Source organism: Mixophyes fleayi, chromosome 5 (genome assembly GCF_038048845.1).
Source record: "Mixophyes fleayi isolate aMixFle1 chromosome 5, aMixFle1.hap1, whole genome shotgun sequence".
Taxonomy (NCBI): Eukaryota; Metazoa; Chordata; class Amphibia; order Anura; family Limnodynastidae; genus Mixophyes; species Mixophyes fleayi.
Window position 1 is genome coordinate 139684990 of NC_134406.1, and position 27144 is coordinate 139712133.

General features: G+C 41.9%; 1 protein-coding gene across 1 annotated transcript in view; it reads left to right on the top strand.

The window, feature by feature from the left end:
• The window catches only part of LOC142158677 (dynein axonemal heavy chain 5-like), a 363541-nt gene that overhangs the window by 288950 nt on the left and 47447 nt on the right, over positions 1-27144 (top strand). The window contains exon 73 of the mRNA XM_075212884.1: positions 1583-1715. Coding sequence (XP_075068985.1) covers positions 1583-1715 — 133 coding nt within the window. The remainder of the gene's footprint in view (positions 1-1582; positions 1716-27144) is intronic.

The window sequence follows — 27144 nt, forward strand, 5'->3', positions numbered from 1 at the left end:
GGGAGCGTAGAGAGGCAGGGGGAGATCGTTGCGGGGAGTTTAGAGAGGCAGGAGGAGATCATTGGAGGGAGCGTAGAGAGGTAGGGAGAGATCATTGTATGGAGCGTAGGGGCAGGTAGAGGAAGATCATTACAGGGAGCAGAGAGAGATCATTACAGGGAGCAGAGTAGCAGGGGGCTGAGAGAGACAGGAGCAGATCATTACAGGAGGAGATCATTACCAGGGGCAGAGAGAGATAGGGGGAGATCATTACAGGGAGTGGAGAGTGGGAGGAGGAGATCATTACAGGGAGTGGAAAGAGGGATGGGGAGATCATTACAGGGAGCAAAGAGAGGGAGGAGGAGATCATTACAGGGAGCGAAGTGAGGCAGAGAGAGAGAGCATTACAGGGAGCAGAGAGAGGTAGGGGACTCAGTGAGACTGGAGGAAATCATTACAGGGAGCAGATTGAGGTAAGGGCCTTATCATTGCAAGGGCAGAGAGAAGCAGGGGGAAATCATTACAGGTAGCAGGATGAGATCATTACAGGGAGCTTATAAAGGTAGGGGGAGATCATTACAGGGAGCATAGAGAGTTAGGGGGACATCATTGCAGGGAGTGGAGAGAGGCAGGGGGAGATCATTGCAGGGAGCATAGAGAGGCAGGGGGTGATCATTACAGGGAGCGGAGAGTAGCAGAAGAAGATCATTAGAGGGAGCGGAGAGTAGCAGGGGGAGATCATTACAGGGAGCAGAGAGTAGCAAGGGGCTGAGGGGCCTATTTATGTAGCACCGCATTTTATGAAAGATACTTTTCAATCCTCATCACATTGATTATTAGAGGGAGCAGAGAGTAGCAGGGGGAGATCATTAGAGGGAGTTGAGAGAAACGAGAAGATCATTGCAAGAAGCGTAGAGAGACTGGAGGAGATCATTACAGGGAGCAGAGAGAAACAGTCGGAAAGCATTACAGGGAGCGGAGAGAGGCATTGGAATTTCATTGCAGTGAGAGAAGTGAGGCAGGGGAATGTCATTGCAGTGAGAGGAGAGAAGCAAGGAGAAGAGAGAGGCAGGATCATTGCAATTAGTGGAGGAAGAAAATGTACAGACTGTGTACAGACATAGTTATAGCTTATGGTAAACCAGATGCTGTTGACAATGTCCTCTCTCTGGGATGCAGGTTTGCTTTAGGATTACAAATGTAGCTTATGTAACTTGATAAAAATTTCCCCTCTGCACTACATAAAACATTGCCTGAAGGTGGCACTTTTATGTAAGAAAAGGATAGCATTGGGGCATCTGGCTATCTAGGCTAGCTCTCTAGTCTATCCTGATTCATTGAGGTAAATAGTACATTGTGCACCTGTTAAGTGACAGTAGCAGTTATACCCTTTCAGTAATATATAGCGGTAGAAGCAGAAGGTCATGGTAAAGTATATGATATCCATTAATAGAATGTTGAGAAAACAGGTTTAGTTATTATAGAAGAATCAGCCTACTAGTTGGCAAAGAATATATCTCTCACACCTTGCATATCTGAATCTTCTTTGTTTTTTTTCTTTCAATTTCTGAAACTAATTTATTCTAAAATCTTTGTGCTGCAGGTTAAAGCTCGACTTCAAAAGATGGGTCCGATTCAGCCAATGAATATATTCTTGCGCCAGGAAATTGATCGCATGCAGCGTGTAATTTCAAGAGTTAGAAGTACCCTTACTGACCTTAAGCTGGCAATCGATGGTAATGCGTTCTACTCCTCAATTTATATCAATTTAGCATATTTTCTGTCCTACTTCTCACAGAAAACATCATAGAAACAGAAAACATCTTAGAAATAATCTGAAAAGTTCACTCATCACAAAAACATATTTATGTTCCGTTTCAATAATATTTCCATATCTGGAATCCTCTGGCCTGGAGGTTTTCACAATAAATTAAGATGGTTGGGTGTGAGTGGAATATATTTGGAAGGGTTTAGCTCCCAGCTCATCAAAGTGCCAACCTTAAAAAAGCCGCACCCATGGTTGGCTTGCCTAATTTACTGCCTCTACTGGGTCAGAAGGTTTCAACTATGAGTGTTCTTGGTACCAGGGCCACAAGCAGTAATTTTTGAACGTTTTTTTAAAGATTTTTTAAGTTTTTTTAGTTATCCAAACAGATTACAATAGTATTATCTTTGTTTTTAAATGACAAACATTTTGATTTGGTTACAAGAAAAACAGAATTTGTAGGTAATTTCCAAAAGTGGGGGGAAGGAAGGTTTCTAGACCCTCGGTATCTGTGATATACAACTGTGCTCTATTCTCGGTTGAATGTGACAGAGGAAAACTGTCGGAAAACCTCTGGATCAGACACACTTACAGGACAGTTGTCCATTCGGAAGCCAATTGTTATTTTTACCAGTGTGTTGGAACTTGACACATTCCGAGAGGTCTCCTACAGTGGTCTTAATACAGGAGTATATGGGCTACAGATGCAATCCAGAAATGTTGGATCTGCTAGGGTGTACTAGTCTAGGGGTAGAGTAGTGGTTGTATAAAACAGTGCAAAACCCGCTTATCTCTAAGAGAGAACTATTTTTTATTGTTATTAAAAAATAAAACTTGGCAGAGTTCAAACACTGTTATAAATTATATCCCTTAATTGAAACATCTGAAAAATATCCATATCTCTCCAATTGCTAGCTTTACAAATGTCACCTGGATCTGAAATATCATACCACCATGTAACCTTTTCAGTAATGTGCACTGTAAGCAAGAAAACCTGAACTTGAAAGCTTTTAATACTTTTGATAGATACATGGCATATTCTCTTTCATGATCTTAGGTTGGAAACAAGCTATAGTTTGAGGAAATTGCAGTAAACGCAACAAAGTGTATTTTTTTTTTGTAATGTTTTTCATATATTTCAAGTGACTGTGTGATGTTGATAATTTTACATCTGTCCTCATACTGTGGTACTACAGAAAATCACTTATTGACTTTATATCTATCAACCTGGAAGGCACAAAGCTGTGGAACAAAACCTATTAAACCTGTACTACTCTACCTATAGGAACTCAGAATTTCTTCCTGCTTTAGTTGTTTGTTTGTTTTTATTTTGTAAACAAACCAAATGCATTTTATCTCAAGAGGAGAGATATTTTAGTAGACAGCAGTGGGCCTGTTTTGATAGCACACTGTTATAGAGAGAGGACAAAACAATTTGTCTTCTACATGTGATTGATTTCTTTTGTGACATTCTAATGATGTAAGAGCAATTAAAAAACATACATCAGCAAATTACAGAATCTATTGTGCACTGATCATGTGATTCATGCATTTGCATAATTTCTAAAGTTGTTTTTTTTTTTAAAGTTTGTTGCATGTATTACACAGTATCAGAACAGAGGGTTATTGGGAGTGAAAGTGGAATTAAGGGATCATATCAAGGTTAAAGACTGATTGATGACTCTTGTTCAGTGAAATGAAGTTGTCTGTTAATATGCTTATAAACTGCTGTACGGAGTATGTTATTCCTTGTAATACACATGTTTCATGAATGCATCAGAACTGAACCAAGTGTGGTTTTTATTTTGATGAAAAAATATTAGATTGTACTAGTTGCAAAATATTACTATATAAAATAGTTTAAAAGAAATTAAATGTCAGATTAAATTAAACAAGAATATGATAACAGGAACGACCAGGAGGTAAATGTATGAAGCATCGGTTTCTGCAATTTGCCGAAAATCGGTGACTTTGCAGGGGAAATGTAAAGTTGTTATAGCTTTCAAAGGCCCTCCTCCTGCTCACCCCCTCCAAAACATCACAAAACTGCTTTTCTGACTGAGAGACTAACAATGGAGTATGGGGAAAAATCACTATAATGCTCCGCTTCCTCCCTAAGTGGCAGTAAGCCTAGTTTATATTATTTTAGCACGATAGTATCAACATGGGGGCAGTACGGTGGCTAAGTGGTTAGCACTTCTGTCTTACAGCACTTGGGTCATGAGTTCAATTCTTGACCATGGCCTTATTTGTGAGGAGTTTGTATGTTCTCCCCCATGTTTGCGTGGCTTAACTCCGGGTGCTCTGGTTTCCTCCCACACTCCAAAAACATACTGGTAGGCTAATTGGCTGCTAACAAATTGACCCAAGTCTGTGTGTCTGTCTATAGCGCCACTAATTCCACAGCGCTGTACAGAGAACTCACTCGCATCAGTCCCTGCCACATTGGAGCTTATAGTCTAAATTCACTAACATACACAAACAGACAGAGAGAGAGAGACTAAGGTCAATTTCATAGCAGCCAATTAATCTACTAGTATGTTTTTGGAGTGTGGGAGGAAACTGGAGCACCCGGAGGAAACCCAAAAACGGGGAGAACATACAAACTCCGCACAGATAAGGCCATGGTCGGGAATCAAACTCATGACCCCAGTGCTGTGAGCCAGAAATGCTAACCACTTAGCCACCGTGCTGCCCATCCACCCCTACTATTCTTCATCATCATCATTTATTTATATAGCGCCAACTTATTCCGTAACGCTTTACAATTGGGGACAAACACCGTAAACTAATAAACAAACTGGGTAAAACAGACAAAGAGGTGAGAATGCCCTGTTCGCAAGCTTACAATCTATATCCTTCATTTTAATTAACATTCGTAACCATGGATATCGTTTTCTACTAAAAGTTTGTCTAACCCTTTCTAAAACATATCAATTGAATCTGCCATCACACCTTCCCTGGCAGTGGATTCCATATCTTGACTCCCGTTAGTCCTCTAATCTTTGCGGGTGACTGGGTGACCTGTGTACAGTCCTTGGAGTAAAAAGTTCCCATGAAAGTTCTCTGGATTGACCCTTAATGTTTTTGTACATAGTAATCATATCCCCTCTTAGATACCTTCTAAAGTAAACAATTTTCTATATAGGTCCCCTCATGCTCTCTAGAGGGCCTCAATCGTCTGTACAAGATCCCGCCCATTCCTGGTACTCTAAAAACATATTGTTGGAGTCCTTTTTCCCTTGTAAGTATGGCACTTATTGTGAAAATGCAGCAATACAACATCCAGTGCCTTTCCTGAACTAGTAGATTTCCATACATTGTTTGATTGGAACCTAAGATACCTCCTATTAGGGAGGAAATAATTGTTTTCTTTACTGTTTCAGAAACAAAGAATATATCAAATTGTTTTAGAATGCAACTACACTACACAAACATTTGACATGACATAGCCAAGTTTCATCAGTGGATGGTAATATTGTCCACTACTTTCTGTCAGTCCTGTTTTTCTTAACTTTAAACAAATATGCAAATATCTGCGTTATTGATGTAATAAATACTGCTATTAATTGTATGTCTAGCTAGAGCTGTCACTGTACAGACTGAAGTGTAAACTTGAATCCGAGGGATTAAGGTTATGTTTTCTAAAATAATTTGCCCTGAAATCTATCTGTCTGGTATAGGGATGTGCTCCGGCGACTTTTGAGGTCTCGTGTTTTGTGTTTTGGATCCTGATTTTCTCGATGTTTTGGGTTCGGATTTGTTTCGCAAAACACCTGCCGAAAGGTTTTGGTTCGAATTTAAGGTTTTGGATTCTGATTTTTTGGGAAAAAAAACTAAAAAGTGTAAAAATCAAGTTTTTGGGCTTATTTTCACTCCTACGCTATTATTAACCTCAATAACATTCAATAACAATAATTTCCACTAATTTAAAGGCTATTCTGAACACCTAACACCTCACAATATATTTTTTTTTTTTAGTACAAAACGTTGCAACGAGGTATCTTTCTGGACTGCGTAGAGGAGTGTTCCCCACAATATAATTAAAAACCCATCAACTGGTCTGAATTACACCCAAAAATAGTATCTGGACTGCGTAGAGGACTGGCCACTGGCCACCACAATATAATATATAGAAAACCTTCAACAGGTCTGAATTACACCCAAAAATAGTATCTATACTGCGTAGAGTAGTGGGCACTGGGCACCACAATAAAATATATAGAAAACCTTCAACAGGTCTGCATTACACTGCACATACGGCTGCTCCTCCATCCTCTCCATCATATACATGTTGGAGTTTCAGCGTGTGAAAACCTCTTGTTTTTGATAATGTCAGTGCATTTTGAATATTTTTCAATTTGCCCCACAACACTGAATGTACTTTATCTATGATACGCATCTATCTTTCTTGACTGCGTAGTGTGGTGGCCCCGGTACACAATTTGATACAGAGGCCACAATATAATTAAAAAACCCTCCACGGGTCAGAATTCCACCAAAAAAGGGTATGGACCTCGTAGTGTGGTGTGCCCGGAACACAATTTTTTACAGCGCCAACAATATAATTAAAAAAGTGGGCATCAACTGTCACCGTTGTTTAATATCTGATACACCTAAATATGGACTGCACAGTGGAGTGGCCCCGGTAGTAAATTTGGTGCCGGGGCCACAATACCTCCTCCAACTTCCAAGTGTAGTGTTTATAAAGACAGACAGCGTCGAAGTGTTATTAGTTGACTTTCTTAACCCTAAAATTGTCCCTGTTGCAAATATTCGTGCAATGGAGAGTTACTTTTTCATTGAAAGACTCAAGCTTTCAAGTGTAGTGTTTATAAAATATAAACAACAATACAGTAGTTTTAGAGCACGTCAATACCTCTTGTTTTAAATTATGACAGGGCATTTTACTTTTGGTTTAATTTCTTGAATTTGTTTAAATTTGGTTTTACTTTTTGAACATGGCAAACGACTGTTGATTGGTCATATAATGCCCAAAAAAAAGTTCCAAGATGGAATTGTCCTTGGGCCCTCACACACACCCTTATGTTGTTGAAATAGGACATGCACACTTTAACAAACCAATCATTTCAGCGACCGGGCCTACCAAACAACTTTGGCTGAAATGATTGGTTTGTTTGGGCCCCCACACCAAAAAAGCTATTCATCTCTCCCTGTACAGACTAAACAGGCTCTACTGAGGCAAGATGTCGTCCTCATCCTCAACCTCTGATTCCTCTCCCCCTACATTGTGTACTTCCTCCTCATCACACATTATCAATTCATCCCCGCTGGACTCCACAACCACAGGTCCCTCTGTACTATCTGGAGGGCAGTGCTGTACTTCATTGAGGAATTGATTATTCATTTTTATAAACATCATTTTTTCAACGTTATGAGGAAGCAACCTCCTTCGCCGCTCACTGACCAGGTTCCCCGCTGCACTAAAAACTCTTTCTGAGTACACACTGGAGGGGGGACAACTCAGGTAAAATAGAGCCAGTTTGTACAGGGGCTTCCAAACTGCCTTTTTTTTCCTGCCAGTAACAATATGGACTGTCTGACATGTCTACTTGGATGGTGTCAGCAAAGTAATCATCCACAATTTTTTCTATTGTGACAGCATCCAATGCAGCGAGAGTAGACATGTCTGCAATGGTTGGCAGGTCCTTCAGTCCGGACCAGATGTTATCAGCATCCCCGCCAGCGCCTCTTTTAGGAAAACTGAGCTTTTTCCTCGCAGCCATAGATGTGGAAGAAAATGAGGGTGGAGCTGTTGGCATGTCACGGTCCTCTTCAGAGGACAATCTCCTGACCGCTGTAGACTTGTGTCCGCCGGAAACAGAGACACAACATACGCTTTAAACCGAGGATCGAGCGCGGTGGCCAGAATGTATTCCTCTGACTTTAAAAGAGTGACCACCCTCGGATCCTGGCAAAGCGTACAAAGGGCTACATCCACAAGAGCTACATGCTTGGTGTAATCGCAATGGCTTACCAGCTCCTCCCTCACTTTCTCCAGCTGCTTCTGCAACAGCCTGATCAGGGGAATGACCTTACACAAGCTGGCAGTGTCGGAACTGACTTCTCGTGTGAAAAGATCAAATGGCTGCAGAACCTTGCACAACACGGAAATCAGTCTCCACTGCGCTTGACTCAGGCGCATCCCCACTCCTTTGCCTATGTCGTAGGTGGCTGTGTAGGCCTGAATGGCCTTTTGCTGCTCCTCCATCCTCTGCAGCATATAGAGTGTGGAGTTCCAGCGCGTCACAACCTCTTGTTTGAGGTGATGGCAGGGCAGGTTCATGCTTTTTTGATGTGCCTCTAGTCTGCGGTAGGCACTGGCTGAATGCCGAAAGTGTCCAGCAATTTTGCGCGCCACCGCAAGCATCTCCTGCACACCCCTGTCACTCTTGAGGTAATGCTGCACCACCAAATTAATGGTGTGGGCAAAACATGGGACGTGCTGGAAATTGCCCATATTTAATGCCCGCACAATGTTACTGGCATTGTCTGACACCACAAATCCCCATGAGAGTCTAAGTGGGGTAAGCCACTGGGAGATAATTTCCCTCAGTTTCTCTAATATGTTGTCAGCGTTGTGCCTCTTATTAAAGCCTGTAATACACAATGTTGCCTGCCTTTGCACGAGCAGCCATTTTGTAGATGCTGCTACTGATGCAGCTGTTGCTGTTGCTGCGGAAGGGGATGCATCTACCCAGTGGGCTGTCACAGTCATATAGTCCTTCGTTTGCCCAGAACCACTTGTCCACATGTCCGTGGTTAAGTGGACAGTGGGTACAACGCCATTTTTTAGAGCACTGAGGACACTTGATCGTACTTCTCTGTACATTTTTGGTATCGCCTGCCTAGTGAAGTGGAATCTCAATGGGATTTGGTACCGGGGACACAATACCTCCATCAACCCTCTAAATCCCACTCCACTGATGGCGGACACAGGGCGCACGTCTAACACCAACATTGCAGTTACAGCCGCAGTTATGCGCTTTGCAATAGGGTGACTACTATCGTATTTTGTGGTCATGGCAAACGACTGTTGGACTGTCAATTGTTTTGTGAAAGACTTAGCGGTCTTACGACTTCCCCTCTGGGAAGATGACCGACTAACAGCAGCAACAGCAGCAGTGACAGTAGTAGGCGTACTGCTGCAGGATTCCTCGGATGAATCCCGTATTGAGGAGGACTCAGTCTGGCTGCTGACTTGGGCTGCAGGACTGAATCTGATGGAGATTGTGGAGGAAGTTGACGAGGAGGGTGTTGCTGGTGTGTATCCAACTGGACCACGGGATTTAGGTGTCCCTGTACCGATGAGGGTCCTAGCCCCAGTTCCTGAACTAACCACTGAACTATGAAGGTTATTCAGGTGACGTATAAGGGAGGATGTTCCTAGGTGGGCAAGATCCTTACCCCTGCTTATTTGAGCTTTACATAAGCTACATATGGCCATACATTGGTTGTCTGGATTTGGATAAAAATAACTCCAGACCGAAGAGGTGCATTTTTTGGTCTTCTGACCAGGCATGACGATGGGCTTTTTCATCCCATGGACATCAGCTGTTTCCCCCCCTGGTGCCTCATTTACAATAACCACATCACCATCCTCATCATCAAGTTCCTCCACAGCGCCAGCTACATCATCAATAGGCTCCTCCCGAGCCACCTCTTCCCGTACAGTGATGGGAAGGTCAGGCTTCACAACCACCAACACCCTTGGACTCGCCTTGGGGATTTGTGATAATTTCTCTTTAGAAGGCAGAGTTGTTTGCTGTTTTGTTGCTGACAGCATAACTCTCTTCAATTTTTTGTAAGGGGGGGGGGGAGGAGGAGGGCTAAGATCCGTGGGTGAAGCTGAACAACTAGTCATGAACACTGGCCAGGGCCTAAGCCGTTCCTTGCCACTCCGTGTCGTAAATGGCATATTGGCAACTTTACGTTTCTCCTCAGATGATTTTAAGTTTCTCTTTTTGCTACTTTTTCTTAACTTGGGCTTTTTGGCTTTTACATGCCCGGTACTACAAGATTGGGCATTGGGCTTGGAAGACGACGTTGATGGCATTTCATCGTCTATGTCATGACTAGTGGCAGCAGCTTCAGCATTAGGAGGAAGTGGGTCTTGATCTTTCCCTATTTTATCCTCCAAATTTTTGGTCTCCATTATATGTAGCACAAGATACTGCAGAATGTGTGAATTTGGTAATATTGCAGTACCAATGGACTTATACTGCTGGATTGGTTTTGCAAATTTGGTTATAATTATTTTTTTTTTTTAATTTTTATTTTTTTTTTATTACTTTTTTTTTATTTTTTAAAAACTTGGGAATAATGGGGAAATAACTATGCCCTTAGAAGCACAGAGCACAGGACACAGCACCACTGGACTGAACAGGACACAGCACAGGACCCAGCAGCACTACTGAACTCAGCAGGACAGAGCACAGGACACAGCACCACTGGACTGATACTGCAGAATGTGTGAACTTTGTAATATTGCAGTACCACTGGACTTTTACTGCTGAATGTGTGAACTTGGTAATATTGCAGTACCAATGGGCTTATACTGCAGGATTGGTTGTGCAAATTTTGTTGTAATTAAAAAAAAATTAAATTCGTTTTTTGTATTTTTTAAAATAACTTTTTTTTATTTTTTTAAACACTTGGGAATATTGGGGAAATAACTATGCCCTTAGAAGCACAGAGCACAGCACCACTGGACTGAACAGGACACAGCACAGGACCCAGCAGCACCACTGACCTCAGAAGGACAGAGCACAGGACACAGCACCACTGGACTGAGCACAGCACAGCACAGCACAGCACAGAACTGAACTGAACTGAACAGAACTGTACAGCACGAGATATAGCAGGACAGAGGACCACCTAACACACCCTCCCTCTACCCTGATCAATGCCCGAGTGAAGATGGCGGGGAATTTACAGGATCCGAGTATCGCGAGATCCGACAACGGGATTATGAGTCAGAGCCTCAGTTTTAGATTTGAATTTGGCGCCAATACCCGGATCTGTCTCGGATCCGACTCGGATCGGCAACGTTCGGGTGGGCTCGGATTTCAGAAATCCGAGTGCGCTCATCTCTAGTCTGGTAATGAAATGTAGAAATGATGCTATGATCAATGTTCTTTGCAATAAGAAATCTAACTGTGGCAATTATAATGGAAGTAAATGATCACAATAGCAGTTTGACAAATGTGTGTGCTTGGGGGAATGCTGTATTGCAGATGAAGCTGTCAGATTCAGTACCATCAATATTTATTTTGTTCCTAGCTAGGGAAACCAATCGTTATGATTGTTTGGTAACTCACAGTTGTCTGTTGTCCATAAGAGCAAGCAGTGTTTTAGCAAGGGGGTTAAGTGTGAGATCAGTGATGCAAGTAGATTTAAATTCTTACTGGTACTGTACCTACCCATCTCCACTTTCCAACATGTGCCGCACTGACATTTTGCACCACATTTTTAAACAGCCATCAGCCCCAAATCTATTCTTTGGTACGCTATATGCGGCCATCAGCACCTCGCAACGAGTCCCACTACTGGTAATTTATCTTGCCTGCTCAGAGCCAAGCAAGGTAGAATCAGTGAACTCTCACAGTTATCTCATATTATTATAATATTATAATATTATTATTGTAATATTAGTTAGAGCACTGACGCAGGTTTTGTACGTAGTTCGCAATAGGGTTACGGGAAGTGGTATACCCTTAATCATTCTAACCGCACATGGAATTAAATTGGGGCCTTTGCCTTCTTATTACATTTACTATTTATATTTGTCACTCGTGGTAACACTTTGAAGTGAAAAAAAGCCATATTGATTTATTAAAGGGCTTTCCATGCTTTAATAAATCAGTTCCTTAGTGTATACAAAATCTCAAATGAGGAATCCCTGACAAGCAATGTCTAAAAAAAAACTTTTGTACCTGTCACAAATATGTGGTGTTGGGCATGGTTGTTCCTCTATTCAACTACATAATTTTTGATTGGCAACCATCGGCACACTTCAATTCTAGCAGAAGAGGAGGGTGGAAATGTGTTAAGATGGGCGAAGTGGAAGGTGAAGGTGGGGGGTGCCATAAAAGAATAGAACAGATGGGATGGAGGCACATGGAGACATACACATAAGCTGGCTGGCTGATCAGCTTGGAAGCAGGACAGAGTGAGTGTCCCCCCCTAAATCACCACACGGTGCCACCCCCTTCACCACCACACTGTACCCCCTTATTCATCACCACACTGTGCTTCCTTCTTCTTCTTCACCACCACACTGTGCCCCCTTCTTCTTCATCACCGCCACACTGTGCCCCCTTCTTCTTCATCACCACCACTCTGTGCCCCCTTCTTCTCCATCACCACCACACTGTGCCTCCTTCTTCTCCATCACCACCACACTGTGACTCTTTCTCCTTCATCAGCACCACACTGTGCCCCCTTTTTCATTACCACACTGTGCCCCCTTCTTCTCCATCACCAGCACACTGTGCCCCGTTTTTCTCCATTAGCACCACACTGTGCCCCCTTCTTCTTCATCACCACCACCACACTGTGCCCCCTTTTTCATCACATTCTCCACTTACCTTCCTATGGTCTTCTTCTCTTCTGTCTTCCACCACCACACTGTGACCCGTTCTTCTTCATCATCAGCACACTGTGTCCCCTTCTTCTCCATTACCACCACACTGAGCCCCTTTCTTCTCCATCACCACCACACTGTGCCCCCTTCTTCCTTCTTCACCACCACACTGTGCCCCCTTCTTCCTCCTTCACCACTACACTGTGACCCCTTCTTCACCACCACACTGTGCCGCCTTCTTCGTCATCACCACCACACTGTGCCCCCTTTTTCTTCATCACCACCACACTGTGCCCCCTTTTTCTTCATCACCACCACACTGTGCCCCCTTTTTCTTCATCACCACCACACTGTGCCCCCTTCTTCTCCATCACCACCACACTGTGCCTCCTTCTTCTCCATCACCCCCACACTGTGACTCTTTCTCCTTCATCACCACCACACTGTGGCCCCTATTTCATTACCACACTGTGCCCCCTTCTTCTCCATCACCACCACACTGTGCCCCCTTTTTCTCCATCACCACCACACTGTGCCCCCTTCTTCTCCATCACCACCACACTGTGCTCCGTTCTTCTCCATCAGCACCACACTGTGCCCCCTTCTTCATCCCATTCTCCACTTACCTTCCTATGGTCTTCTTCTCTTCTGTCTTCTTTTCCTCTGTCTTATTTTCTCCTGTCAGCGGCTCCTCAAAACATGGCTCTTCATTTTCAGCGTTGTTTCATGATGATGATGTCAAGCCTGACAGCCAGTGAGGAGGAGGACCCGTACTGGGTGAGACCATTATATGGCGTTTTTTAAGTCACCATTTCAGTAATGCAAGGGTTACATTTTTATTATATGCAGAACTAGGTGCATACTTTTAATAATAATAAGGCTTCCCTATTACAAAAACCCAAGAGTAACTTTCCTCCCCGCTGAATTAGAGTAAAGGGTTCTCTCTACTCTACTCCTATTTCACAATGTTTTACAGTTTACAGAAACCCACTTTAGATAGATTACAACTTTTAGAATCTTCTCTAAAAATCCTCCTCTCTCCTGCAGACTCCCCCCCCCCCCCCCCCCCACAGACTTCTCTGTCACAAGCTTCAAGCATCAAATTCTTGTAGAGATTACGCAGCTGCAGCATACTTCCCCTTAACATGCATGTGCACTCTCTCTTTCTTTCTGTCTGCTGAGACTGTCTGCATCCATTCTCCTGGACATCCAGAACTGCACATTGCCTGAGCCCGATCAAGCCTGGAAACATGTAAACAATGTGGCCACTAACTGACAGAAAGATAGTAGGCTTGTCTCTCAGTTAATGTGAGTTTGTTGACCGAACAAAATCTTTTAACTGACGACGTTCCACTCTAGCTGGCGCTCTGGGCCATCGTACCCACTCCCCTCCGCACACACACTGCCTTCAGTCCTGGGAGCAGCTCTGTTAATGGGCTCTATACAATTCTAGACTTATACACTCATGTTTTTGTATAATTCCTGCCATTGTCTGTTATTTCCATAAAAAGTTGTCTGACAATTGTTAAATGTTTTTTATAATAATTCACAAACATAAGACTTACTTTTTCACTTTTCATAATCAGAATCCAAAGTTAGTTGCAAAGGCATACTTTTCAACCTCCGGATTTAGAAGGGACAATGCCAATTTGAGATCTGTCCCCCCACCCCAAGCCTGTGCACCTGTGTCCAATGGGTCGTAAAGTTGATATGTATGTCCCTTTTACTGATGTTCGGCAGAGCAGTAGTGGACAGGTGCCCCGTGTACCTGACACTGGTGTGCATGGGAATAGTTAGGTGTTTTAAGGAGATGGGGCTAAGGATCAGTCTGACTCCCTTTTCAAAGAGTTGAAAAGTAGGGAGGTATTCAAAGGGTTGATGGGTTTAATTCAATTCTAAATATATTGTATCTAGTGGGCAATAATTTTTGTGCTTGTTTACCATCAATGGACCTCATTTACGGAGGTCACTGGATGCACACAACACCTTGGTTTTGCTTTGGTGTGCCGGCATGGTCTGCTTAGTACGTATTACATTGTATACCTACACTTTGCTTTTGGGTGTGTGGATAGGTTGTGCTACATCTTTACCACCACCCCATTTTATTAAATTTTTCTTGTAAAATACTGCTCTGTTTTTATTATTATTATAGTACATTGCTTGTAGTGGCACATATTTAGTATTAGAGTAAATCCATGGTGCAAATACTAGACAGCTTTATTTCTTACAAATAAAGCAGCTAGAATGTGCCACTCAAAACTTTAGATCTGTTCGCACATTTAAAATTTGCTTTTCTCCTGCAACACAACATTGTTTTTCCACAGTACAGAATTGCCCCTTCTGGCTGGATTTACTCCAAATGAGACCGAATATGTCTAGAAATGCACTCCTTGTCTAAAGTCCAAAACAGGAGCAAAATTCAAGTTCTTCTACAGAGTGAAAATAGCTGTGCGCCCATTGATGAGAAAGCATCATCCATAAAAACATCATCCCTCCACCCATTTTAATCTTGCTTCAATAATCTCGCTACACAGAACTAAATGTTGTTTTTGTATTAAATTCACTATTTTCAGAGGATAGTTGAATAGGAATTGACCTTGCTTTTCCAAAGGTCAGATCAATAGCAGAACTTGCACTTACACCATAGCTCAACTGCAAAATCCAATAGTTTACTCTGCACCATAGCTAAATGTAGTTGTTCAGAAGTATAAGTAGATTTATTTTTCTTCTGGTGTTAGAATGCTAACTTTGCACCTCCCAGAATCAATATGGGGACATTAATTATCATGCATAGTAATCAATCACATATTAGCAACTGAAGCAACTAGCTCAGACCCTGCATTATGCCATTGCCTCTGCCAGGAGATCGTTATTTGCTGTTTTTCTGCAATCTTTTTTTTTTCATTTTGCTTCTGCAACACGGTCACTGTTTGAGATCATATTGCACTTAGAACACCAGAGAGCATTCTAATGGCCCAGGATTAACTAATTACTGGAAAACGGGGGGGGGGGGGGGGAAGAAGTCCAGGATCTCTGTCTCTCTAGCTATACAGGCAGCAGAGTTTGAGCTAGAACCAATAAATTAGCAATAGTTTGTGTTTTAAGCGTCTTGTATACAAATCTAGAGCTCTTTGTACACTACTGCTCCATTTTTGGATAACTGACGCCCGTATGTAATGTTTAAGTATTACTTATAACGCTGTACTGCCCCATAAAAATCAGAGATGGAAGACATTTCCAGTGTAGAGAGAGCAGCACAACAGGCTGCATGTGTGCCTTCCCCGAATTATGCCATACCCCCAAAAGACGGGCACACAGAGCTGTCGCCCCAAGGCCAACATGGAGGAGAGAATGGGAATACGCTGTTCTTTCCTCTGTAGTTGCCTAGATAGTACCCATAGTTCTTAATTATGCATGTTCTTTGTTTTGTTTGGGATACTAGGCTTTGACTATTCATTAAAATCAATTCTTTCTCATTGCCATTGAATATACTGCTGTTAGGAGGCTGTATAATAGAAAAACCTCTAAAAAGAAAGTGTTAATACTCCTGATGCTGGGCTGTGATAGGATCACTGTGCAATTTGGTCACAAACTTCCACACCACATTTCTTAGTGCACTCGGATGATTATGCACACATGTCAGTAGTGTCATCTTCCATCCAAATATACAGTTATGCTCTCCTCCCAACATTCGGGTAGGCAGCATCAGGATGGGGAGCATGGCCACGGCACGATGGGAGCGTAGCCACGGCATGATGGGGACATGGCATGACAAGATGGAGTGTGACCATGCCTCAGTGGGGGTGAGCTCACTCCCTGGGGGTGTGCCTAGTGCTTTTAAAGCACTAGGTGCATCCCAGTGTTAGAAGATAGCAGTGTCACCTGTGTCAGTGTCAAAGACCTCATAAGGTGACATATATCCAGGGCTGCTAAGTGGAATTCAGGGCCTTGGCACAACAACCTCATGAGGCCCCCCTTATAGTTGATCGCGGCGGCGCAAAACAGAAATGTGTGTGTTCATACGATTGGGGGCGTGGCTATGCATTATTGGGGCGTGGCTAGCAGGTGAAAAGCGCTAGGCCACCCTTCTACAGAAAAAAACCTGCATTGTTGTGCACTCCTGACTTTCAGGACATCTATCACCATAGTGTAGTATATAAAGAATGCAGTGTGTATAACAATCTTGGCCTGCCCCTTACATTGGGCAGAACAGTCACCAAAAATTGGGATTGTCCCACTAGAATCACAACATTTCACAGACTGTCCTGCTCTCTCCTATCTGTTCTTGTCACTTTTACCACCTGTGGCTGCTGGTTTCTATAGTTGCGGCTTAGTATATTTCCAACAAGCCCAGGCATTAAATCAATAGCACCCACGAGTAATAATTAGGCCTTCCTCCATCCCCAACATTAAAATAAAAGGATTCCCGTTTAATAAATAAACCTATTTCCCTCCCTGCAAACAGTCCCAGCAATAAATTAATAGTATTTACATTTCATAAATAAACCTATTTCCCGCAACCATCACTGTCATTAAATAATTCATAGTCACATTTAAAAATGAGACCTCATTCTCCCAAAACTCACCCTCACATTTAATAGCACCCAAACCACCCCATCTTAAATTTAATAGTCCCCACTATTAAATTGCCCCACCATTGCCCCACAAACAAAATAGCACCCATTAATTAATTAGCCAACACCTACCTCACACACACTACATTGCCACAAAGCCTCTGTGCCATCACACACACATTACTGTGCCCCTTCATCATCACCATGCTGTGCCTCCTTATGATCACACTGTGCCCCTTCATCACAACCAGGCTGTGTCCCTTTATGATCACAATGCGCCATCCACGCTGCTTTTCCCCCCTTTACCTGGGCCCCCCGCACCTTTTTCCATCACAGTGTGCCTTTCTCCCCCCTCTTTTTCATCACACTGTGCCCCCCCTTTTTCATCACACTGTGCCCCCCCTTTTTCATCACACTGTGCCCCCCCTTTTTTTTAATCACACTGTGCCTTCTCCCCCCCCTTTTTCATCACACTGTGCCTTCTCCCCCCCTTTTTCATCACCCTGTGTCCCCTCTTTTTCATCACACTGTACCTTTCCCTCCCCTTTTTTTATCACACTGTGCCCCCCCCTTTTTCATCACACTGTGCCTCCCCCCTTTTTCATCACACTGTGCCTTTCCCTCCCTTTTTCATCACACCGTGCCTCCCCTCTTTTTCATCACACTGTGCCTTCCCCTCCCTTTTTTATCACACTGTGCTTTTCTGCCGGCGCCTCGATCACGTGAGTATATGTATTTTTTTTTTCAACTACCCCGCTCCCCCCACTAACGAACCCCCTCCCTCTGCCGCAAAAAACCAAAAGACAAAATAAATAACATTGGCAGTGAGGGCCCGGGTCGGGCCCCCTGGCATGTCCGGGTCCAGGTAATCAGTACCCACGCCCCCCCCCCCCCTCTTGATGACTCTGGCTATATCCTAGGCTTGGATGGAGTTTTGACACCTGAATAGACTTTTAGGAATCGCTCAGCATGGCCAGTCATCACAAGGAGAGCATGTGATAACTGGCTATATTGTACAGAGACAAAAATAATAAAGTTTTCAAATATAGCAATAAAGTAGTGATCAAGCACATATTCTTCAATAGCATGATGAAGGGCAGCTCATATGTCAAATTAAGAATTCTGCCACACAGAGAAGTTGAGGAAATGACTAAAAGCTCAGATGATACCCTGTACCTAGGTCTGTTTGGGACCAGTAGATGGGTAAATTTATAGGGAATCTATATTTTTAATAATAAAATTGGGTCTGTGTGACACTCCACAGAAAAATTAGGTCACATAGTAGAATTTTGTAGTAAATCAGGCAACATGCAAAAGGTGAATGTAGAAAGTGTCACAGACCACAAACTCTGGAGGTAGGGTAAGGTGTAAAGGTGTCTTTAAAAGCCGAGACCAATTGCAAGAAATTGTCAGTCATTTGGGAAATCAATAATTCATTGATAAGCTGTCGAGCCAATTTCCCTTGGCTCAGAATATACCACTTATATGTAAGTTATACTCTGAATTTAATCCCTTTATTTGAAACTGTTTTACTTGTGTATGTTATGTCAATTATTTATTAATTATCTTTTTTTTATTAACCTGTAAGCATTGTACTTTTTATATATTAAATCTAAAATTTTATTAGTGATGTCCTTATTGTTCTAAATTGATACACCACCTGTCCAGAAGAGATAGATTGCTTGACCATACTAAACCTTCCATTGCTGAGGTGTGAACTATGAAAACATTTTGTATACCAAGCCGAGTGTGTGCCTGCATGTACATTTGTGCATGTACATTTGTGCCATAGATCCTTGAGGGGTTAAGTGTTAACCTATTGATTGCTGGTGTGTGCCTTGCTAAACTGTGGGTAACAAGGAGTGCTCATTGTATGACAGTGTGAGACAGTATATTGGGGTCCTATTGCCCTTATTCAATAGGTGGTGGCAAACCTGAATGTGGGGGTGTGAGAGCGCTGTTTGGGGCGATTTAGCAGGTCTATAACCTGGGTGATAGGTAAAAAAAGAGACTGAGTGCTGGACTTGTGTGTAACCTCTTAAAGTAAACACTTTAAAGTCACAAGTATGCATAGTGCTGTTTGTGACAGGTAAAGGTAGTCATTGGAGGTTTCCTGACAAAATAGAGGTGATATATTGTTTGACGGTGTGAATTAAGGATAAGATATTAAATCAAGGAGGAGCCAGAGGGGGCTATTCTTGACAGTCATTATGCTTCTTTTGTGGCTCCATATGTGGCATGCTAAATAATTGTTATGTCTGCTTAGCTTGGTCTGCCTTTTTTGGACTAGTTCATTGTACTGTATTCTTAATGTTTACATATGCCCTCATACCACCAGATAAAAAATATGATTGAATTGTTCATCTAAATAAGCTGATTGTGTTACTTCTGGGAGAGGGGGAGAAGGGGGTCAAGCAAACTTCTTTTTTCACATTAATCCATTTCTTTATATAAACTACAGTAATAGTTTCAAAGCTCTGTTAGATTGAAATACTGTACATGCTTTTCCCCTGTAAATATCTTCTTCCAGTAATACAGATGATTTGTAGGCACTTGGCAGACACAAAAGTCAAAGATTTGCTTTTGTCAGTGCGCACTACTTCTTCATTCAATGCAACTAGTTTCAAAATATGCCTGAAATGGGGCCTTGTCACTGCATGGGATTGTCTATTGACAAGTAAGGATGCTTCAATATAGCAGGAGAGGCCAAACTGTCAATATTCTTGTTGGGTTCTGACATTACTTACTGATAGTATAATTTTAATATTTATTTTCTACCAGCAATAAGCCGTAACACTTTTCTTGCTGTCCCATTAAATAAACAAATTTAGGCAATTTACAGAAAAGCACTCTGATAGATTTAATTTTAAACCCCATAGTTAAGAATGATCTCATTAAAGTTAACAAAGATTCTTAATAAATTTGAGAAAGGCAAAAGTGCACATACGCAGATGATAGCAAACATTACAGCTTGTATGTAGTCTCTCTCTCTCTCTGTCTGTGTGTGGGTATGTTAGGGAATTCAGACTGTAAACTTCAATGCGGCAGGGACTGATGTGAATGAGTTCTCTGTATGGCGTGCCGAATTATTGGTGCTATATAAATAGCTGATGATGATGATGTAGTGTTTGCATGCAAGCCTGATTGTATGCTATGATTCAAGAAAAATATGCATATGAATGTGAATTACAATATAGTCGATAAGATTTACATTATGATTCCATGATAGGTACTAGGTTAGAAAAAGAGTCTAACATCCGTAAAAGCATTTCTTATGTATCCAGAAATGCATAATGAAAATGTAAGGGGGAGAATGAGGAGGAGTTTGTATATGTCTGTAAATATGTCCTAAATGAATAACTATGTAACCTAGTTGCTTGTGTTTCTATATCAAACACTCCCTCCTCTATTATCTTTACTGGTAAATATATCTAGTTGGTAAAGATATCTAGGTAAACTCTTCTTTCACGTTTTGACCTCCACATTACATTCAAACCTGGAGAGAGGAACAAACTTGCTGACGCCCTATCTCGTGCCTTTCTTCCTGACTCCAATGCTGAAGAAATACCGTCTCATCCCATTCTGGACCCCAAATGTCTTCTCTCTTTCATTCTGACCAATACCTGCTAACCTCCGCCTGGGAAGAATTTTGTTCCACCTGGTCTCCGGAAGAAACTTCTGATGTGGTTCCATTCCACCCGCTTCACTGGTCATACTGGTATTCGTAAAACTGCGGAATTAATCTCTCGGAACTACTGGTGGCCTAAGCTCCACCTCGAAGTTAAAGAATTTGTTACATCATGCAACACCTCTAGCCAACACAAGTCTCCTCGCCAGTCCCCTGCTGGTCAGTTACTTCCCCTATCCATTCCAGATAAACCATGGACGCACATCAGCATGGACTTTATTACAGATCCACCACCCAGTAAGAAACATAACACCATCTGGGTCGTGGTAGATCGGTTTTCGAAAATAGCCCACTTTGTTCCACTCATTGGCCTTCCCTCCTCTCCGGTTCTGGCAATACATTTCATCAAGTAGATTTTTCATTTGCACGGTTATCCTACTGAAATTGTTTCGGATAGAGGCGTCCAATTCGTGTCTAAGTTCTGGCGAGCACTATGTAAAGTCTTTGGTATTCAGTTGAACTTGTCATCTTGGGGCAGCACAGTGGCGTAGTGGTTAGCACTTTTGCCTCACAGCACTAGGGTCATGAGTTCAATTCCTGACCATGGGCTTATCTGTGTGGAGTTTATATGTTCTCCCCGTGTTGCGTGGGTTTCTTACGGGTGCTTCGGTTTCCTCCCACATTCCAAAAACATACTGGTAGGTTAATTGACTGCTATCAAATTGACCCTAGTCTCTCTCTGTCTGTCTGTGTGTGTGTGTGTATGTTAGGGAATTTAGACTGTAAGCTCCAATGCGGCAGGGACTGATGTGAATGAGTTCTCTGTATGGCGTGCCGAATTATTGGTGCTATATAAATAGCTGATGATGATGATGTAGTGTTTGCATGCAAGCCTGATTGTATGCTATGATTCAAGAAAAATATGCATATGCATATGAATGTGAATTACAATATAGTCGATAAGATTTACATTATGATTCCAAGATAGGTACTAGGTTAGAAAAAGAGTCTAACATCCGTAAAAGCATTTCTTATGTATCCAGAAATGCATAATGAAAATGTAAGGGGGAGAATGAGGAGGAGTTTGTATATGTCTGTAAATATGTCCTAAATGAATAACTATGTAACCTAGTTGCTTGTGTTCCTATATCAAACACTCCCTCCTCTATTATCTTTACTGGTAAATATATCTAGTTGGTACAGATATCTAGGTAATCCACGATTACAGAACGGTCTGTATGGGACTGGGGCAAGTACTAAACGGTTTTAAGATTTTGTACCAGAAAACTTGTAACGTAGGTCAACGCCACAATAAACGGTGAGAAATGTCAGGGGTAGCCACAACTTTTATGTCTCAAAATATTCTTGCCTGGTTTGAATTTGAATAAGGTGGCATAAAATGCTCCATTATCGTTTAGTATTTTAATCATTACTTTAATTGATCTAACAGTCCTATTTTGAGGTTGAGGGGAAAATGTTATTTACAATTTTAAACAAATTTTATGTTCTTTCAATCTCAGTGTGTATGGATGCAAAAGCTTCTTTTTTTTATGGAATTCAAAGTTTAACTGAGCTTAAAAGAAAATCTAAACTTCCACATATTGGCAGAAGAATATTAGGGGTCTGAATCAAAGCTGCTGGCACTGAATTGAATGAAGGCTGATGGCCGCTGGACTTGACACTGACTGATGCAGAAAGTAAAAAGCTCTCCTGGAGAGGATCCGTTCATTCCTCTGCCTCCTACGCTGAAAGCTTAGAAGGATTAGATGAAGCTGGATAGGGAAATTGTGACTACAGGACAGCTGGAGCATATGGTAATCTGTTGATTTTCTAAGTAATTTAAAAGCTGCCAACATACCAGCGAACTGGCCTGCTAGGAGGCAGATGGCAGCTTTCTCTTTTGAATCATGCAAACTTTACAGCAAACTACAGCAAAGTCTACTTAGGAGTACTCTTCCATACCGTATGTCTGTACAACAGTCATACCTAGTAAATGCAAGGGAAACATATTTACACTTTCACTGCCAAATATATGTTGACCGTTCTGTCTTCAGGTGGGTTATCTAATTTTCACATTTTGCACACTACCCTATTCTGCATTATCTTTCTATACTCTAGACTGTTCCTGTAATTTTCGGTCAAATATAATATATTTGACAGATTATATAAAAGTCATTAAAACAGCTAAAAATGTTGTACAAACATTAAAACACAGGAAAAAAAAGTTTAATCGTTGTTATTTAACAAAGGTTTAACTCTAGAAAAATCAGAGATCTCCAGCTGTAACCTAATTACCGGAGCTTATAATTGTCCCCATAGAGCTCTGGGGACAGCAACACTAGTCAATTTACTGTTTATTATCTGAGGATGGTGTTACTTGTTTTTTACAATGTGAAAGTGCTATGCGCATAGCACTTCCTCCATTCGCTAGCAGAGAGGCTACCTGTGAAGACCAAAAAGGCTCCATGAAGGAGGGGGGTCTTTCCTGGGGCACACAAAGCAGTCCCATCAGGGTAAACTGCATAAGTATTTCATTATGTATAGCTGCGATTTTGCATATTAAGTCTTTCTACACTGTGTTAATAAATGGATGTATGCATATTTGAAGCATTGCAATAGTAAAAGCTGGCAACATATTTTCATCTGCACAATTAACAACTATGTTAACTTTTAAAAAGGTGATGTCCTTTTAAACTGATTTCTCACCTCTCAGCCATATTATCATATACAATGTACTTTTATGGCTTTTTTTATAGAAACATATAGTGCCAGTAACTGTTTCCTGGACACTTATGGAGGACAATTTTTCCTCAATGTTTATTTTGGAAAATTATAATTTTCTGTTCTTTAAAACTCAAAAAAATGGATGCAAAAGCACTTGTGTCCAGTTCCTTAATCTCCAAAGTACCATTAGTAGGAACCAATTCGTGCATTTAGGGAATCCCTTGACTGTAGAGCAGCTCATAGGTACTGCTATCATTCACTTTTAATTTTGCCTGTGAGCTAGAGTCTGTCCAAACTAGAGATGGGCGGGTCCGGTTCTCCGAGAACCGAACCCACCCGAACTTTGGGTATCCGAGTACCGAGCTGAGCAGCTCGGTACTCTCCCGCCCATTCCGAATCCAAATCGAGGCCGAACGTCATTGTGACGTCGTCGGATCTCGGGACTCGGTTCTCGCGATACTTCAACTTTATAAATACACGCCTCCACAGCAATCCATCGCCATTTGACAGAGGGAGAGAGCAGGGTGTAGTCATAGGCTAATTAGAGCAGGGACAGAGAATACCATATTGTTCTTGCAATTGCTCTAACCAAAATCGCTAGTGCAGAGAGGAGGATAGAGGTTTATTATTTTTTCTTCATATTTGGCACTCCCCAGCGCTTTTGGGGTGTCCCCCATAATTGTGCATTAATATTTCTGGCTGTCAAAAGTCATATCTGTCAGCAGTATCTACTCAATAATTTTTAGCACTCCTCAGTGTTTTTGGGGTGTCCTCCCTAATTGTGCATTAATATTTCTGGCTGTCAAAAGTCATATCTGTCAGCAGTATCTACTCAATAATTTTTAGCACTCCTCAGTGTTTTTGGGGTGTCCTCCCTAATTGTGCATTAATATTTCTGGCTGTCAAAAGTCATATCTGTCAGCAGTATCTACTCAATAATTTTTAGCACTCCTCAGTGTTTTTGGGGTGTCCTCCCTAATTGTGCATTAATATTTCTGGCTGTCAAAAGTCATATCTGTCAGCAGTATCTACTCAATAATTTTTAGCACTCCTCAGTGTTTTTGGGGTGTCCTCCCTAATTGTGCATTAATATTTCTGGCTGTCAAAAGTCATATCTGTCAGCAGTATCTACTCAATAATTTTTAGCACTCCTCAGTGTTTTTGGGGTGTCCTCCCTAATTGTGCATTAATATTTCTGGCTGTCAAAAGTCATATCTGTCAGCAGTATCTACTCAATAATTTTTAGCACTCCTCAGTGTTTTTGGGGTGTCCTCCCTAATTGTGCATTAATATTTCTGGCTGTCAAAAGTCATATCTGTCAGCAGTATCTACTCAATAATTTTTAGCACTCCTCAGTGTTTTTGGGGTGTCCTCCCTAATTGTGCATTAATATTTCTGGCTGTCAAAAGTCATATCTGTCAGCAGTATCTACTCAATAATTTTTAGCACTCCTCAGTGTTTTTGGGGTGTCCTCCCTAATTGTGCATTAATATTTCTGGCTGTCAAAAGTCATATCTGTCAGCAGTATCTACTCAATAATTTTTAGCACTCCTCAGTGTTTTTGGGGTGTCCTCCCTAATTGTGCATTAATATTTCTGGCTGTCAAAAGTCATATCTGTCAGCAGTATCTACTCAATAATTTTTAGCACTCCTCAGTGTTTTTGGGGTGTCCTCCCTAATTGTGCATTAATATTTCTGGCTGTCAAAAGTCATATCTGTCAGCAGTATCTACTCAATAATTTTTAGCACTCCTCAGTGTTTTTGGGGTGTCCTCCCTAATTGTGCATTAATATTTCTGGCTGTCAAAAGTCATATCTGTCAGCAGTATCTACTCAATAATTTTTAGCACTCCTCAGTGTTTTTGGGGTGTCCTCCCTAATTGTGCATTAATATTTCTGGCTGTCAAAAGTCATATCTGTCAGCAGTATCTACTCAATAATTTTTAGCACTCCTCAGTGTTTTTGGGGTGTCCTCCCTAATTGTGCATTAATATTTCTGGCTGTCAAAAGTCATATCTGTCAGCAGTATCTACTCAATAATTTTTAGCACTCCTCAGTGTTTTTGGGGTGTCCTCCCTAATTGTGCATTAATATTTCTGGCTGTCAAAAGTCATATCTGTCAGCAGTATCTACTCAATAATTTTTAGCACTCCTCAGTGTTTTTGGGGTGTCCTCCCTAATTGTGCATTAATATTTCTGGCTGTCAAAAGTCATATCTGTCAGCAGTATCTACTCAATAATTTTTAGCACTCCTCAGTGTTTTTGGGGTGTCCTCCCTAATTGTGCATTAATATTTCTGGCTGTCAAAAGTCATATCTGTCAGCAGTATCTACTCAATAATTTTTAGCACTCCTCAGTGGTTTGCGCTCAGAATGGATTCAAAGCAGTCCACATATGATCTAAATGAGCAACCAGGTTCTGTCACCAGTCCTGATGTTAGTGTTCCCAGTACGTCATCTGGCCAAGGCGATGTCAAACAACAGAGTGTTTTCAAATTAGTGCAAAAAACAAAAACCAAAAAAAAATTTACTGTATTGAAGCGAAAAAGAAGTGTAACTGAGCAAAAGTTAAGTGACGATAAAAAAAAAATTGCAAGCATGCCATTCTACACACGCAGTGGCAAAGAGAGAATGAGGCCTTCACCTTTGGCTATTAGTGGCAGATCCCAAAAAGTTACCCAGGCTACAATTGGTGCACAACTACTGTTACGCGTCAAAGCTGAGCTGCAAGATACCAGTGAGGCATTACAGGAGAATATTTGCTCTGATTCACAAATGACAACAATCCCTGTGGAGAGTCCATCCAACAGTGGGATGTCTAATCGTGAGCATTCTGCTGATGTGTGCCTTAATAGCCCGAGTGTAGCCGGTGATACCCAAATTGAGGATGCCACTTTGGAATTAGAAGAGGATGAGGGGGAGATTTGTGTAGGCGACGAGGGCGCTAATGAGGATGTTGATGAGGATGAGGTTGTTTGTGTAAGTCCTGCACCAGTGGCAGCAGTTCTGGCACGTGACAAGAAAAAGGCCATTGTCATGCCTGGGCATAAAACAAAAAAATCCACTTCTTATGTGTGGAATTATTTCTACCCAAATCCAGACAACAATTGTATAGCCATTTGTAGTGTATGTGAAGCCACAGTCAGTCGAGGGAGGGACCTTAACCATCTTGGAACCTCGTCTATGTTACGCCATTTAACGAGAGTTCATGGCAAAGTGTTGGGAAAAGCTGAAAGTTCTTCCCAAAAGAATACAAGCACTCCCTCATCAGCTAAGACCCTCCGCTCACCGACATACCGACGGCTACAAAATACACCCACCACACCATCCTCATCAATATCCTCAGTAGCGCTCGGAGTTAGCCCGGCATCCCACTTAAGGCTGGATGACTCCGGCACTATTATTGATTCCTCTGAAGAAAGCGTTAGTCCTGCTGCTGCTGTTGCTGCTGCTGGGGGTGAATCGTCATCCCAGAGGCAGGTGAATAAAATGAGCAGTCCTACATTTCAGCAATTAACTGTGAAACAATCATTTGCGAGGGGAAGCAAATATGACAGCAGTCACCCAGTCGCCAAGCGAATCACAGACGCCATGGCTGCAATGTTAGTGTTAGATCTGCGTCCAATCTCCACAATAAACGCAGCTGGTTTTTCACAGTTAATTGAGGTTTTGTGTCCGCGTTACAGAATTCCATCGCGACACCATTTCTCCCGTAAAGCTATTCCACAACTATACCAAAAAGTGTGTAAAAATGTAGAGATTGCGCTGAAAAATGCCATTCTGCCCACTGTTCACTTAACCACAGATATGTGGACAAGTGGAAGTGGCCAAACCAAAGACTATATGACTGTGACAGCCCACTGGGTTGGT